The 13,538-nt window shown below is 36.8% G+C and overlaps 1 protein-coding gene across 1 annotated transcript in view; it reads left to right on the top strand.

Annotated features, from left to right (window-relative positions):
* Positions 1–2,458: 2,458 nt before the first annotated feature.
* brf1a (BRF1 general transcription factor IIIB subunit a) overlaps positions 2,459–13,538 on the top strand; it is a 42,816-nt gene continuing 31,736 nt past the window's right edge. Inside the window, exons 1-5 of the mRNA XM_083540455.1 lie at positions 2,459–2,718; positions 3,883–4,122; positions 6,713–6,790; positions 9,837–10,010; positions 12,384–12,415. Of these exons, the coding sequence (XP_083396581.1) occupies positions 3,945–4,122; positions 6,713–6,790; positions 9,837–10,010; positions 12,384–12,415 (462 nt within the window). The 5' untranslated portion in view covers positions 2,459–2,718; positions 3,883–3,944. The remainder of the gene's footprint in view (positions 2,719–3,882; positions 4,123–6,712; positions 6,791–9,836; positions 10,011–12,383; positions 12,416–13,538) is intronic.

Here is a 13,538-nt window from a genome sequence, read left to right as displayed (position 1 = left end):
AAATATATATATTTTTTTATCAATTCTTTAAAATAGCCACCTTTTGCTTTAATGACAGCTTTGGACACTCCTGGCATTCTCACAGTCAGCCTCATAAGGTGGTCACCTGGAATAGATTACCAACCATCTTGAGGAACCTGTCAGGGCTTGGGCTCAAACCAGGGTTGGCTGCATGAGATGAGGGGAGGCATGCAAACCCAAATGCAGAAACAGATTCGGAAACGGTGGAAAATCCATTTTCTTGCTATTTCCAGTTATTCTCAGTTGCTTTAGAGCGTTTCTCAGGACAGAAATGTAATTCCTAAAACTTGTTCAACCTCACCACATCATGGAGTCTCTTGTGCACATCATGAACACATTTCTTGTTGCTTTTATTAAATTGAGAATGCTACATTGAGTACGTTCATTTAATTGATTGTGTATAATTGTCTTCTGATTCATACGGTGCCAGTTGTTTGTCATGTTGCTCAAAATATATTATACTGGTTCTCACCTGAATAGTTCAAATCTCCAAAACATTTCGGCATCAGTTTATTGCATGAGTCATTAAATACAAAATAGATGAAGTGTGCAGATGAATTGATGAATTGTGAAATGCTATAAAAGAAACTGTGAAAAACTACTACAGGCAGAGCTAACAGGATTTAGGTGGAAACAATTGAAGCTATTTAGGGACACGGGATCAAATGGCGACATCTGGTGTGGGAAAAATAGGAAACAGAACGGAAAAAAGAGGCCAGAGATCTAGCCGGCATTCATCAGATCCTGACAGAAACCGTCTGTTCACTCTCTGTACGTCTAACAATGAAATGGTGGTTAGAACTAAAAATTTCGAACTTGTCAGAACAAAGGACAGTTTTCTACCGATCTAATGTCTATTTCATGTGTTCTATGACCCAAGCAAGACTCTGCATGCTGTTTTTCCAAAGTAATAGTTTCTTTGCTTTAATTTGACTGTGAATGGCTGACTCATGCAGTCTTCTCTGAACAATGAATGCTGAAATATGTCTGCCACGTTAGAAGCATTTATGTAAATCGGTAGTATGTAATATCTATCTATCTATCTATCTATCTATCTATCTATCTATCTATCTATCTATCTATCTATCTATCTATCTATCTATCTATCTATTTTTGTGCAAGTTTTTCTTATAGTATTATTGCTTTGGAGCATTTCTCGAATCATCCTTAATATTTGCAGACCAGTAAATGCATTTCTCAAAACAATTTGAACAAACAGCACAACACATTGGATCACTTGCAAAAGCCTGTACTTTTTTCAAAATCCTTAGTTCATCTCTGAAATATAAGTATTTGTGTTAATAAACATTGCCATCAGAATGACGAGTCCTTTTGTCATTGTTCACAAGCAAGTTCATCAAAATGTTCATTTTTGTTGTCAGTATGACGGCGCACAGTTTCAGGATTTCCTGATATAAACTACAGTTTGGATTACAATGACTGAAAATGCACAAGGCTGAATTTCTTCTTTACGGCATCAATGAATTTCAACTGCACAAATCTTTTCATTCAATTGCATATCCGATTTATATTGATTGCAGGAGACCAGACAGGATTCATTTTACTCTACTGTTCTAGTGTTTATTCGTTTCCTGGTTGTTCATCCATTTTCAGACATTGTTATTCTGTATTTTGCTCTGTTTCTATTGAAGGTTTACAGGATTCACCTTTGACCTGTTTTAGAGAACTAGTTGATTATTGGTTGATCTGTTACCATAATCTCACCTTTATTAGTGACATTCAAGATTCATCTGCACAAGCCAACAATTCAAGACAAATTTACAAGAAAAAAAATGTTACTCGAATTTTAACCATGACGGATTCTGACAACCGGTGTAACAATTTTACATTCAAGGACTTAAGCAACTGATGCCGCGATGTTTTGGGGGTTACGACTGGTCAGGTGAGAACAAGTATAATATATTTTGATCACATGACATCAACCGATAATGTAGGAAACAGAAGACAATTGTACATAATCAATTAAATGATTGTACCAAAGCATTCGCAATTTGATCAAATCAACAAGAATTGCTTTTACTATCTGCATAAGTGACGACATGATATGAAATTTGAACAAGTATTTTTGAAAATTTCATTTCTGATATGAGAAACGACACAAAGCAACTGAAAATAAACCTAAAACTGAAACTGAATGAATCAGCGATTAAACGATTCGAGTCGTTTCACTGAACCGAACTATGTGAAACGAATCTTTGAAAAGAATCATTTCAAACTTCATGATAGGACTTTTAGAAGTAACAGTACACCTCAGCAGAGTTAAACGAATGGCCGTCATTTAAATAGAACATGTATTCTTTAGTCTAATAATAAATACTTTAGTTAATACGTAATCGCCAAAACGACAATAAAAGGTGTAGTTGAAGCTTTTTTTTTAACAGCGCACCCCCCTTTAACAGAGATGACAATGGTATGGTCCATATTGCACGTTGACCATGTGCAGTTTGTTGATCTGGTCGTGTAATCTTTCTGTAATAACCTGGATAATTCTGATTGTGCTAAGTGCCAGATAAAGACGGTGACCTGAGATTTTACGGTTTTCTTACAAATCTACCGGTTTTGTGTTTTACTGAATTACAGAGACTTTATTTTCGTGGGAGAGGAAACCAAACTGAGCACGCGCGCCTGCTAAATCAACCAGGATATTGAAAGGAAGCTGGTTTCCATCTGCTGCAGGTATTTATTCTTTATTCTGATTGTGTAGGAAATGTTGATAAATGTCCCTGCATGTGGCAGAAATGATGGTGGAGCTGAGAAACTGCCCGGATTACGATTTAAGTCCGGTGCATTGTATTGCCACGTCACACCGTGGCCTTTAGAGTTGCCATTCATTCTATTAATGCTCTGAGTATTTATTTATTCACATAAATAATCATAAAAATCACACACCCTGCTAATACATGTTCAAATCGCTTCCCTCTTAATTCCAGCCATGCCACTTCCCTGGGTGCTCAGTTGTCAAATTAAATATGATCAGATATTCATCCTGACAACATTAATGCTCTCTAACATCCCAGTGCTCCAGTGAATAACCTGCACATTTCATTGTCTATAGCCAGCACTTTGGGTTTGACCTTTGGGACTGACTGTTTAAGGTCAGAGAATAAGTGGAACACAGTGAGGTCACTTCATTTCCATCTTTTTCATCATACAGTCCTCTTCTGCAATCCTGCAGCATCATTTTTACACTCCTGATCAGTAGCCTGATTTTAAATGTTTGAGTCATTGTATTTATTGGGCATTTTGCAAAGCAGAAAAGGACAGCTGGAGAAGCATGCATGCCGGGTCTGATTCGGAAGCTAAAAATCAAATGTTTACAGCTGCTCTTACATAAGTTCACACCACACTTTTTCTATGATTTTTCTATAACGAAAATGACGGACAGCATTTAATTCCTCAATGCAGTTCTGCGTTGTTCAGTGATCTTGATCATTGTTTAGGATTTGCGAGAGTCAGATTATTTTCTGGACTGATGTTAGTTATTCTCAGTTGCTCTGAAGTGTTTCCCAGATCAAAAATAAAATTCTCAAAACTACTTGTTCAAACTTCACATCATGTAGTCATTTGTGCGCATCCACAAAGCAATTCTCATTGTTTTTGAACAAACAGAATTGTTCTGACTTTGTGTTTGGAAAAGTGCAGCTTTGTTTTCTAATTAAAGCTCTGAATAACTATAATACATGTTGGCAGTAAGAGGACATGGTTACATTTTTCCTTCCATAATGAGGTACTTGTAAAATAAAAATAAGGCAACGGTAGAAAATGTCTGCAGTTCAAATTAGTGACTGATGCATGTTTATTCTGTTGGGAAACTTTATTTTTTTTTGTCTGTCTTAACAGTGTTCTTTTTTCTCCTCGTCATCACCCGTTTCTCCTTCTGAGCAACTCACTGCAACGCCAACATGCGGAGGTGTAAGAACTGCGGTGGGACAGATGTGGACGTGGACCAGGCTCGCGGTGATGCCGTGTGTATGACCTGCGGCTCCGTGCTCGAGGACAACATCATCGTCTCCGAGGTGATGTTTGTGGAGAGCAGCGGAGGAGCCTCGTCAGCGGTCGGACAGTTCGTGGCCTCAGACTGTGAGTGATTTTCACACGTGTCTTATGATATGCTCTGATATTCATTCACGCTACTGTACTGGAAAACAGCGTACACCATTACTATCACGTTTGGATTTTTTCCCCACTTGACAGGGTTTAATTAGATCCACCAATTACAATTCATATCATCACATGACGTAGTTTTTCCAAGCCCTTGCTTTAATTGAACAATATAACAGTAGTCTATTCAAATGAGACAATAAAACATAAGCCACATCTTTTTGCCTGTCACTCGGCTTTGATGTGTTTCTGAATTAATACTATAAACTGGAATTAAAGTTTTTTCACTTATTGTATTATAATTTTGTTTGTATGTTGCAATATAGATAAATCATTTGTTTATTGTTTATTTGATGTTGTAAAGTTTAATTAAAGTGTTTAGTAATCACAGGGTTTCTACAGCTTAATTTATTAACATTCGGATCTTAAATAAAATAAACAATAAGCAAATTACTAAATCAAGTCCAAAGCTAGTACTATATATTTGTTAAATGACTGAGTGTAATAAGTTGCCATGACCAGGAGGTGGCAGCAGGACTAAATAAACAAACATTAAAATTAATAAATATGTGAAAAGTTAAAATACACAAAAAGGTTTGACACAACTTCTTACTCATATTAGATTTTTTTTGTTTGTATTATTTTTTAACATTGTACAGTAATACTGAAGACATCCAAACTATGAAAGTCTGTGTAGGAAATAGTTTAATAAACAAAAATGTGTTAAACAACCCAAGTAATATTTTCTAATTTTCTAAAGCACCTTTTGCTTTGAGGACAGCTTTGCACACTCTTGATATATCTCTCAGTCAGCCTCATGGTTTTCCAACAATCTTGAGAAGTTCCAAAAGGTGTTGAGTGCATGTTTGTTGTTTTTCCTTTACTCTTCAGATCAACTCATCACAAACTTTCTAAACTGGATTTAGATGGGGTGATTGTGGAGGCCAGGTTATCTGATGCAGCACTCCACCACTGTTTTTCTTAAACAAATAGATCTTACATAACCTAAAGGTGTCTATGAGGACATTGTCCTGCTGGAATACAAATTGTGTTCCCACTAAGTGCAAACCAGATGGGATGGAATGTTGCTGCATAACGCAGTTGTAGCCATGTGTTGTGCCCTCAATTTTGACTACAGTACCAACTTTGTCACCAGTAAAGCACCTCCACACCATCACATCCACTCCATGTATTTAGGGACCATCCATTCACCCTCTGTTCATCTATAAAAAAAACACCAAAAATGTGAGAAAAAAAAAATCTTTGGAGTCATCAGACTAAAGGACAGTTTTCTACTGATCTAGTGTACATTCCTTGTGTTTCTTGCCCCAAGCATGTCTCTTCTACTTGTAGTTCTTCTGAAGAAATGGTTGCTTTGAGGCAATTTGACCACGAAGACCTGACACACACCTCTGCATCTGACCAGTGAATGTTGAAATACCTCTGCCACTTGAACCCTGAGAAGCATTTATTGAATTCCGTGGTTCATTACTGCTGATCATTCTAATAAACTTTTCATCTGCAGCAGAGGTAGCTCCTGGTCTTCCTTTTCTTGGATGGTCGTTATGTGAGACTGTTTTGGAGACTGCACTTAGAGATACATTTAAAGTTCATAATTTTTCAGATTGCCTGACCTTCGATTCTTAAAATAATGATGGACTGTCTTTTCTCTTTACTTCACTGAGGGTTTCTTGTCATAAAATGGGTTTGTACAGTAGTTGTAGAATCACTAATAGGGATATTAACTCTATACTTTCTTCTGCACAAGACAACTGATTGTCTAAAGCACATTAAGAAGGCAAGAAATGTCACAAATGAACTCTTCACAATTGTAAACCATTCCAGGTGACTACCACATGAATCTGATGAGCGAATTGCATGAGTTTGCCAAAGCTAAACGTTGCTATTTTGGACAATCCAAAATCTAAAACATGTTGTTTAACATGTTTTGTTCAATACATAATTCCATGTTCTTCCATAATTTGGATGTCTTCATATTAATATAAATGTAATAAATAACACTGAAGGGCAAAGATGTGTCCAAAATTTTGACTGGTAATATATAATATATAATATATATATATATATATATATATATATATATATATATATATATATATATATATATATATATATATATATATATATATATATATATATATAATAACATTTTTTTGTTGTTAAAATGTCAAATATTCAAAGAATGTTATTCAAAAAGTATTGCTTTAGATTGAATTTTGTTTATTTAAAAAAATAATAGTTTTATTGCAAAATCAAAATGTTCGAGAAGTTTTTCTATTTTTTTAGCAATGCGATTGTTTTTTTTATTTTTATATATGTTGTAATAAATTTATAATAGCTTTGCTCCACATTTACTCAGAAACTAGCAGCTATTTCTATCTGATTTTGTTTCATTTTCCTAAGAAAACAAATTGAAGGTGCTTCTTTCTACAGGACTGCAGTACAGTGTTTTGGTCAGCAGAGGTCGCCTTTAGCACGCGTTATTCCATTTTGTTTCGTTTACTTTTGTATTTTCACGGTGGATAATGTGTTTCTTTTTGTGTTGCAGCCCAGGGCAATGTCCCGTCTCTGGGTGCAAACTTCACTGGGATGGGAAAAGAGTCCAGAGCGCAGACATTACAGAGCGGTGAGTGTTTAAGCCCAAATAGGAAATAGTGAGTGAGAAAATAGTAAGCCCACTTATAACACCCCTACACAGCACTCACGACCTCCATCTGTGCATTACATTTTTATTGCAAACTATTAAAAGAATGAAATGAGCAGAAAATGAAGAAGCTGAGAGTGCATGGATGAGGGGGAGAGAGAGTGTGGACGAGGGGGAAAGAGAGTGTGGACAAGGGGGAGTGAGCGTGGGGGTAGCATGTGAATGATGGGGAGTGCATGAGGACAGGAGAGAGTGTGTGGACACAGGAGAGTGTGGTCTTTTCTTTTAATTTATTAGAAAGCTGTTTAGATGATTCAATAATATTTCGTTCAAAATTCACCAAGTGTCACCTTCATGTTATGAGGCTTTCTTTCTTTCTTTTTATTTAATTCTCCCCCCTACTCTCTTTTCCTGCAGCCTGAATATGTTGTAGGAATGACCCATGTTTTATTTTTAATGAATTAGAATTTGTCCTTTGAGAGGAATGCGGCGAACTCCGAGCTGTGTGAGAACATTCGTGTCGCAGTAAGTGGTGTAAAGGCCTGATTTATGCTTCTGCAAAGATGCACGTAAAGGTGTTTGTGGATGAGCAACGCTCCCGGGGGCTGTAAGCACAGCCACTGAAGTGCAGGGAACCGAAATTAGGACTGCGTGTCCTGTGAATCATTGCTGTGTGTGTGTGTACTGGAATAAATGCTGAGCAGGAAAGTGTAGAGAACTTAAGCCAAAGCTCGATGGAGTAGTGCAGTGGTCCCCAACCCCCTGGCCGTAGACCGGCACCGGTCTGTGGTTCAATTGGTATCGGGCCGCACAGAAAGTATGCATAACTTACATTATTTCCGTTTTATTTATTAACTGATTCTGATCGGTTTTCTGTTTTCTTTTGAAAAATTACCAGATTCTCTCCGTCACATCTGTCTGTGACTCACTTTTGATGCATGTCATGATGCCTCGGTCACATGTCTTGCCTCCATCCTCTACCTTCTTAAAGGGGCTCCGGCCGCTAACACATAATACATTACCACTATATTCTAACCCCCAAGCGAGCAAAATAAACAAAAAACAACACAGTGAATTTACGTTTATTTATATATTTATATATAAAATACATTTTTTTGGCCGGTCGTATCATTTTAATTTGTTGTATTTATTCGCCACACCTTGAAGTCCGGTCCGTGAAAATATTGTCTTGTCATTAATCATGTCTGTGGCGCAAAAAAGGTTGGGGACCGCTGGAGTAGTGTCTTAATATATGAATCATGAGTCTGAAGTGTGTGTGTGTGTGTGTGTGTGTGTGTGTGTGTGTGTGTGTGTGTGTGTGTGTGTGTGAACGTGTATGTGTGTTTAATTATATGTGTGTCTGTTTCTCTTTTTAGTGTTTCAAGTGATTAAAATACCTGCATTTTATTTCACTTGGAGCATAAAGTGTGCGCTTGTTTTCACACACACACACACAACCACATATATATATATATATATTACATAAAGGAATCCTTTATGTAATTAAACACAAGTCATGCGTTGAATGATTCATGATGAGGATTCACACCATAAATTCACCAAGAAATAATTTTGACTTTCATTTATGCAGAAATTTAAAACAGCTGTGCTTAAGAAATCACAGCTGTGTTAATTAGGGGTCACTAAGGTTCGTTAGGGTTAATTTGGGTTAATTGATAGTAATTGGGGTTAGTTAACGGTAATTTGTGTTAATTAGGTTTAAGTATTTTTAAGGCAACACATTAAAAAACCCTGAATAACCAGTTATTTAGTCACATATTTGCAATAATAATATTTGAAATTATTGTTTAACTTAGCGTGGTATTCTTTTCCTTAACTTTAATCTGCGTACATTCATTTACATACATAAATATCCATGTACATGTCATAATATACATATTCTTGTGGAAGGTGATATGGGGGTTTTGGCATAACTAAACGCAATAATGTACATCTTTAATTATTCATTTCTTTATTGTATATGTAAGTAAAATGTGTCTCAATACAGAATAAATGCACACTTGATTTATCAATACCTTGAAAAAAAAACTATGAAATTGGCATAAGAGGAAATGGTCATCTTCATAAATAAAACACAGTGCAGACCATAAAAGTTAATAAAAATTTTAATAAAATAAAGTAAACGTGGCCCGGTTCTGGTCTGCGGTCCGGTGTTTGCCGACCCCTGTCTCAGACAACCTCAGTTAAGATTCCTTTTCACTGTACACGGTATATCAGAATCAGAATGAGCTTCATTGCATGTATGTTTGCACTTAAAAGGAATTTGTTTTGCCTGCAGTTTCATGTTTTTTTTTTTATTTAAATAAAAAAATCTTTTTTAAAAGGGGGTGATTGTACATTTGTATTGGAAAGAAATTAAAAGTGATATTGCACATTTTTTATTCTTATTGCACTGTGGGGAGAGCATTTAACTGTTCATGAGGCAGATTGCTTGAGGGAAGAAATGTTTATTGTGCCTGGCTGTCCTAGTGTTTGGTGCTTGGTAGGCCAGATGGCAAAAGTTCAAAAAGCATATGGCTTCGGTGTGAGGGATCCCTGAGTGATGATCTGAGCTCACTCACTACATCTCACTCTGGAAATATACTTTTATTGCAGGGTGAGTGGATGAGCAACAATAATCCTTTCAGCTGTCCAAACCTTCTGTACCTTCTAATGTTCACTACATATGGGATGAGATATTAGTGGTCCTCTCTAGTGCCCTGTGCAGACTACAGATTTGAGGGTATCAGTGCATGTTTATTGATCGTGTTCTTAAGTGATGTAGTTTCTCATAACATGCATCTTTCCCATTTAAGATTTCCTTTTAAACCGTGTGTATTGGACATTTTTCTGCTTATTTAAGCCACAAGAGGACAAATACTGAGTGAATTATTTAATTAAACAATTAGTTAAATTGCATTATTTTTATGTTTGAACATTTAGGAGGTGGTCTCCTTTATTTCTGTGTTGGACCACTTTTACATAATCGAGTTTTTTGTTGTTTACTGTTTGTTTGTTTGTTGTTAAGCAAAGAGGAATATAAATCACCTGGGCCACCAGCTGCAGATGAACCAGCACTGCCTGGACACTGCCTTTAACTTTTACAAGATGGCGCTGTGTAAACGCCTGACCCGCGGGAGGAAGTCGGCCCACGTCATCGCTGCCTGCCTTTACCTGGTGTGCAGGACGGAGGGCACGCCTCGTATCCTTCAGGGGAGGAATGTCAAATGGACAATGGAAGTGGTGGGATCAGGAGATGAAAAGGAGAAGTGGGGTTAGAGTGAGGGGAGGGAGAGAGAGATAGAAAGGAGACAGGGACTAGAGAGGTAGAAAGAGAGAGAGAAGATGAAGAGGAAAGACCGGGAAGATGAAGAGAAGAGCGAGATGAAGAGGAGAGACAGAGTCTGGAGAGGAAGATGAAGAGGAGAGGCGAGGAAGATGAGAGTTGGGGTCAGGCCATACATCTATTTGATGAATGTATGCAGTAATAACTAGATAGCTAGATAGCTAGATTAATGGAGAGAAAAAAGGGAGAAAAAGAAAGAAAGGAATCAAAGAATCAGTCATTTCACAATAAGTGATTAATTCACTCTTTGAGTAAATAAAATGAAGCAATGGATGAATCACATAAAATAAATGGAGAATGAACTAGTGGAAGTGGAAAAGGAGAGTAGAAGAAAGACAAAAGAATGAAAGAAGCAATGAATGTGTTCAGAGATGGCTTGTTTGGAAACGTGTGTGTGTGTGTGTGTGTGTGTGTGTGTGTGTGTGTGTGTGTGCGCGTGCGTGCGTGCGTGCGTGCATGCAGTGTTTGTAGCTGGGAGTTCCCAGTGGGCGTGTTATATATAGCTCAGTAGCTCCTCTGGTTCTAATTAGAGGCAGTGAGTCGCAGAAGCTCAGCAGCTTACGGCTTTCTGAATTATACATTCTGCCTCTGAAGTGAAACGGCTTGATCATTAAAGGAGGAGTTCAGCGGAAAATTAAACATACGGCCCAAATAAAGTTGATTCGCCTGAAGATGTTTTGTGTCTGACACAACCCCCCCTTCACATGCGCGTGCACACACACACACACACACACACACACACACACTTTGTTATGGATTGGAGTTCCAAAGCTAACATGGCTATGCAGTAGAAGCTTATAGACACCAGAACAAACTGCAGTATGGAAGACCAAAGATTAAACCTTCATACCAAATTTGCTATTGTAACTGAAATCTGTGGATTGCACACACGTGTGTGTGCGTGTGTGTGTGTGTGCGTGTATGTGTATATATATATATATATATATATATATATATATATATATATATATATATATACATGCGCACACACATTCTTTTTTTTTTCTGTTTAATAGTCAGTTGTTTCATCACCAGTCTCTCAGATGCAGACGATCTGTCTGTTGCCATGATGACTAATCCCTAACAAAGACTAATGGTTTTTGTCATTAATCCAACACCACCTGGTTGCACAGGTGTGCCTGTCTCCATGCTGAAGGTTTCCCTGAGTGCTTGGTTGCCAGGAGACGGTTAATTTGGAGGTGAGCGAGGTGACCTTGTGTTTAATGGGTTTATAAATCAGTATTGCAGTATCAACGATTGTGGTCGCGTCGTAACGGGCGATTTAACCTGTTATTATTATGAACGGTATTAAAGTTTCCATTAGATGTGATTAATCACGTCCCATCACGTGGCTTTATTATTTAGCGATATTTCGCCTGCAGCTTCTGCGTGACGCAAATGAGTTCCTGCAGTGTAACATTTGTGTAACGGAGGCATTCTAAATGCTCCATAAGACATTTTGATTAGCATTCATTACCCCTTACTTATACACAGAGACTGAGTGTAGAGAATCGCTGAAGAATAGGAAAAGAGAGAAGTGTCATGTCCGATGTTCTGAAAGTAAAGTAAAAATGAGACATTTAATGTATGATGTTCATTCATTCATCCAACTTCATGGGCCAAGGTATCAGTGTTTAATACACCTGTGTGATTGATACCCTCTGTTTCATAATGTATACAAAAACACATTTTATATCTTCATCCACAGGACTGTTTTTACGTCTCAGACCAAAGTGGTTTATGGGTTTCCTGAATTTTTAGATTTTCATTTGTGGAAATGTTGATGAACAAAATTGGCTTCCAAATTCTTAATTTCAACTCCTTGCAATGCATCATGTGTAAGGAAAACAGTTCCTTGACCAATCAGCATGTTAATTATCTATTCAATTCAATTAATTTTTATCTGTAGAGCACTTTCAACAATGGATATTGATAAAGCGGTTATAAAAGAATGTATAAGTTTGTTTCTTGTCATTTTAAGTTTATTCCTAATGATTAAGCCAGTAAGGAGAAACTCCCTGAGTGTACTAGATACCATGTGAGAAACCAGACAGTTTTTTTTTTCATCAAAAAAATGATCAGGACTGATCATTAAAATAGCCAACGTTTTGTCAGAAACCCTGAGTAGACCCTAAATTATTACAGAATGCAATTTCTTTTCTCATAAATCAGCAATGATTTGACAGCAAGTGTGTATTCAGTCCTGTTTCTTTAACCGAGCTGTTTAAGACATGCTGCTGGATCTCAGCGATCTGCTGCAGGTAAGATTAATACTCTCTTATCAGCTTATATTTACTGTGAAAATGACTTTGATAAATGGGATATTTGTGTGTGTGTGTGTGTGTGTGTGTGTGTGTGTGTGTGTGTGTGTGTGTGTGTGTGCAGATGATCTGTGATTAAAGGATTAATACAGTCTCGCACATTTCGGATATTGGTGTTGACCTCCAGGTTGTTTGTGTGTGTGTTAAAACTGATACAAAATGATTTTGTATCTCATAAACCAGAGAAAATCATAAGTTAATTGAAACATTCACATTTCAGATCCATTGGTATTTATTATACCTACAGAGACATTTTCTTCTCACTGATATTTAGCTTTATTATTTATTCATTTATTATTATTTACTTTAACTGCATCCATGCTTGACATGACCAGCTGAAAATATAACAGTAACTAAGTGTATGTTGAAAATCTCACTGACTAAGAAGCTTTCTTGGTTTAGGTTTTGTTCACGATCAGGCCAGCACCCGGTATATCTGTAAACTGCAGTGTGAGAGATCAAGTAATTCCTGCATTAAATGTGCTCCATCGTATTAAATTCTATCCAAAAAAAAAAAAAAAAAGGAAAACCGAATGTCGTGTATATACTGAATTGTGGCTATTAGCACCAATAGCTGAAGTCTTCAGGCATTGTACACATCCATGCACTGTTGTTGCTTGTCAAGCCTAGTCACTTACAGTATCTTCACATTTTGTTTTTATTTCAAATTTAAATCTGACAGTCAGCGATGTAACGAAAACAACGCCAACTTCAGGTTTACTACAAATGTATATAAATGTAAAGGTTTCGCACAAAAAGAATTTCAGACTGATGTAAATGACAACATTAATGGCTCCAGGCAGTGTGTCATTAGTGGTGATGTACAGTGTGATGAGATTTGATTGACATTCAGTTATGTTTTATATATTCAGCAATGTGCAAAGGTTTTAAGCAGGTGTGGAAAAATGCCGTAAAGTGAGAAAGCTTTCAAAAATAATAAGTGTTAATAGTTCATTTTTATCAATGAACAAAATTGAAAGTAACTGAACAAAAGAAAAATCCAAATCAAATCAGTGTTTGGTGAAAAACAGCATCAAATCTTGTAGGTAATCTTGCACACAGT

Source organism: Silurus aristotelis, assembly GCF_946808225.1.
Source record: "Silurus aristotelis genome assembly, chromosome: 4".
Classification (NCBI taxonomy): domain Eukaryota; kingdom Metazoa; phylum Chordata; class Actinopteri; order Siluriformes; family Siluridae; genus Silurus; species Silurus aristotelis.
Note: the sequence above shows the minus strand (reverse complement) of the source record. Positions and strands in the feature narration are given on the sequence as shown.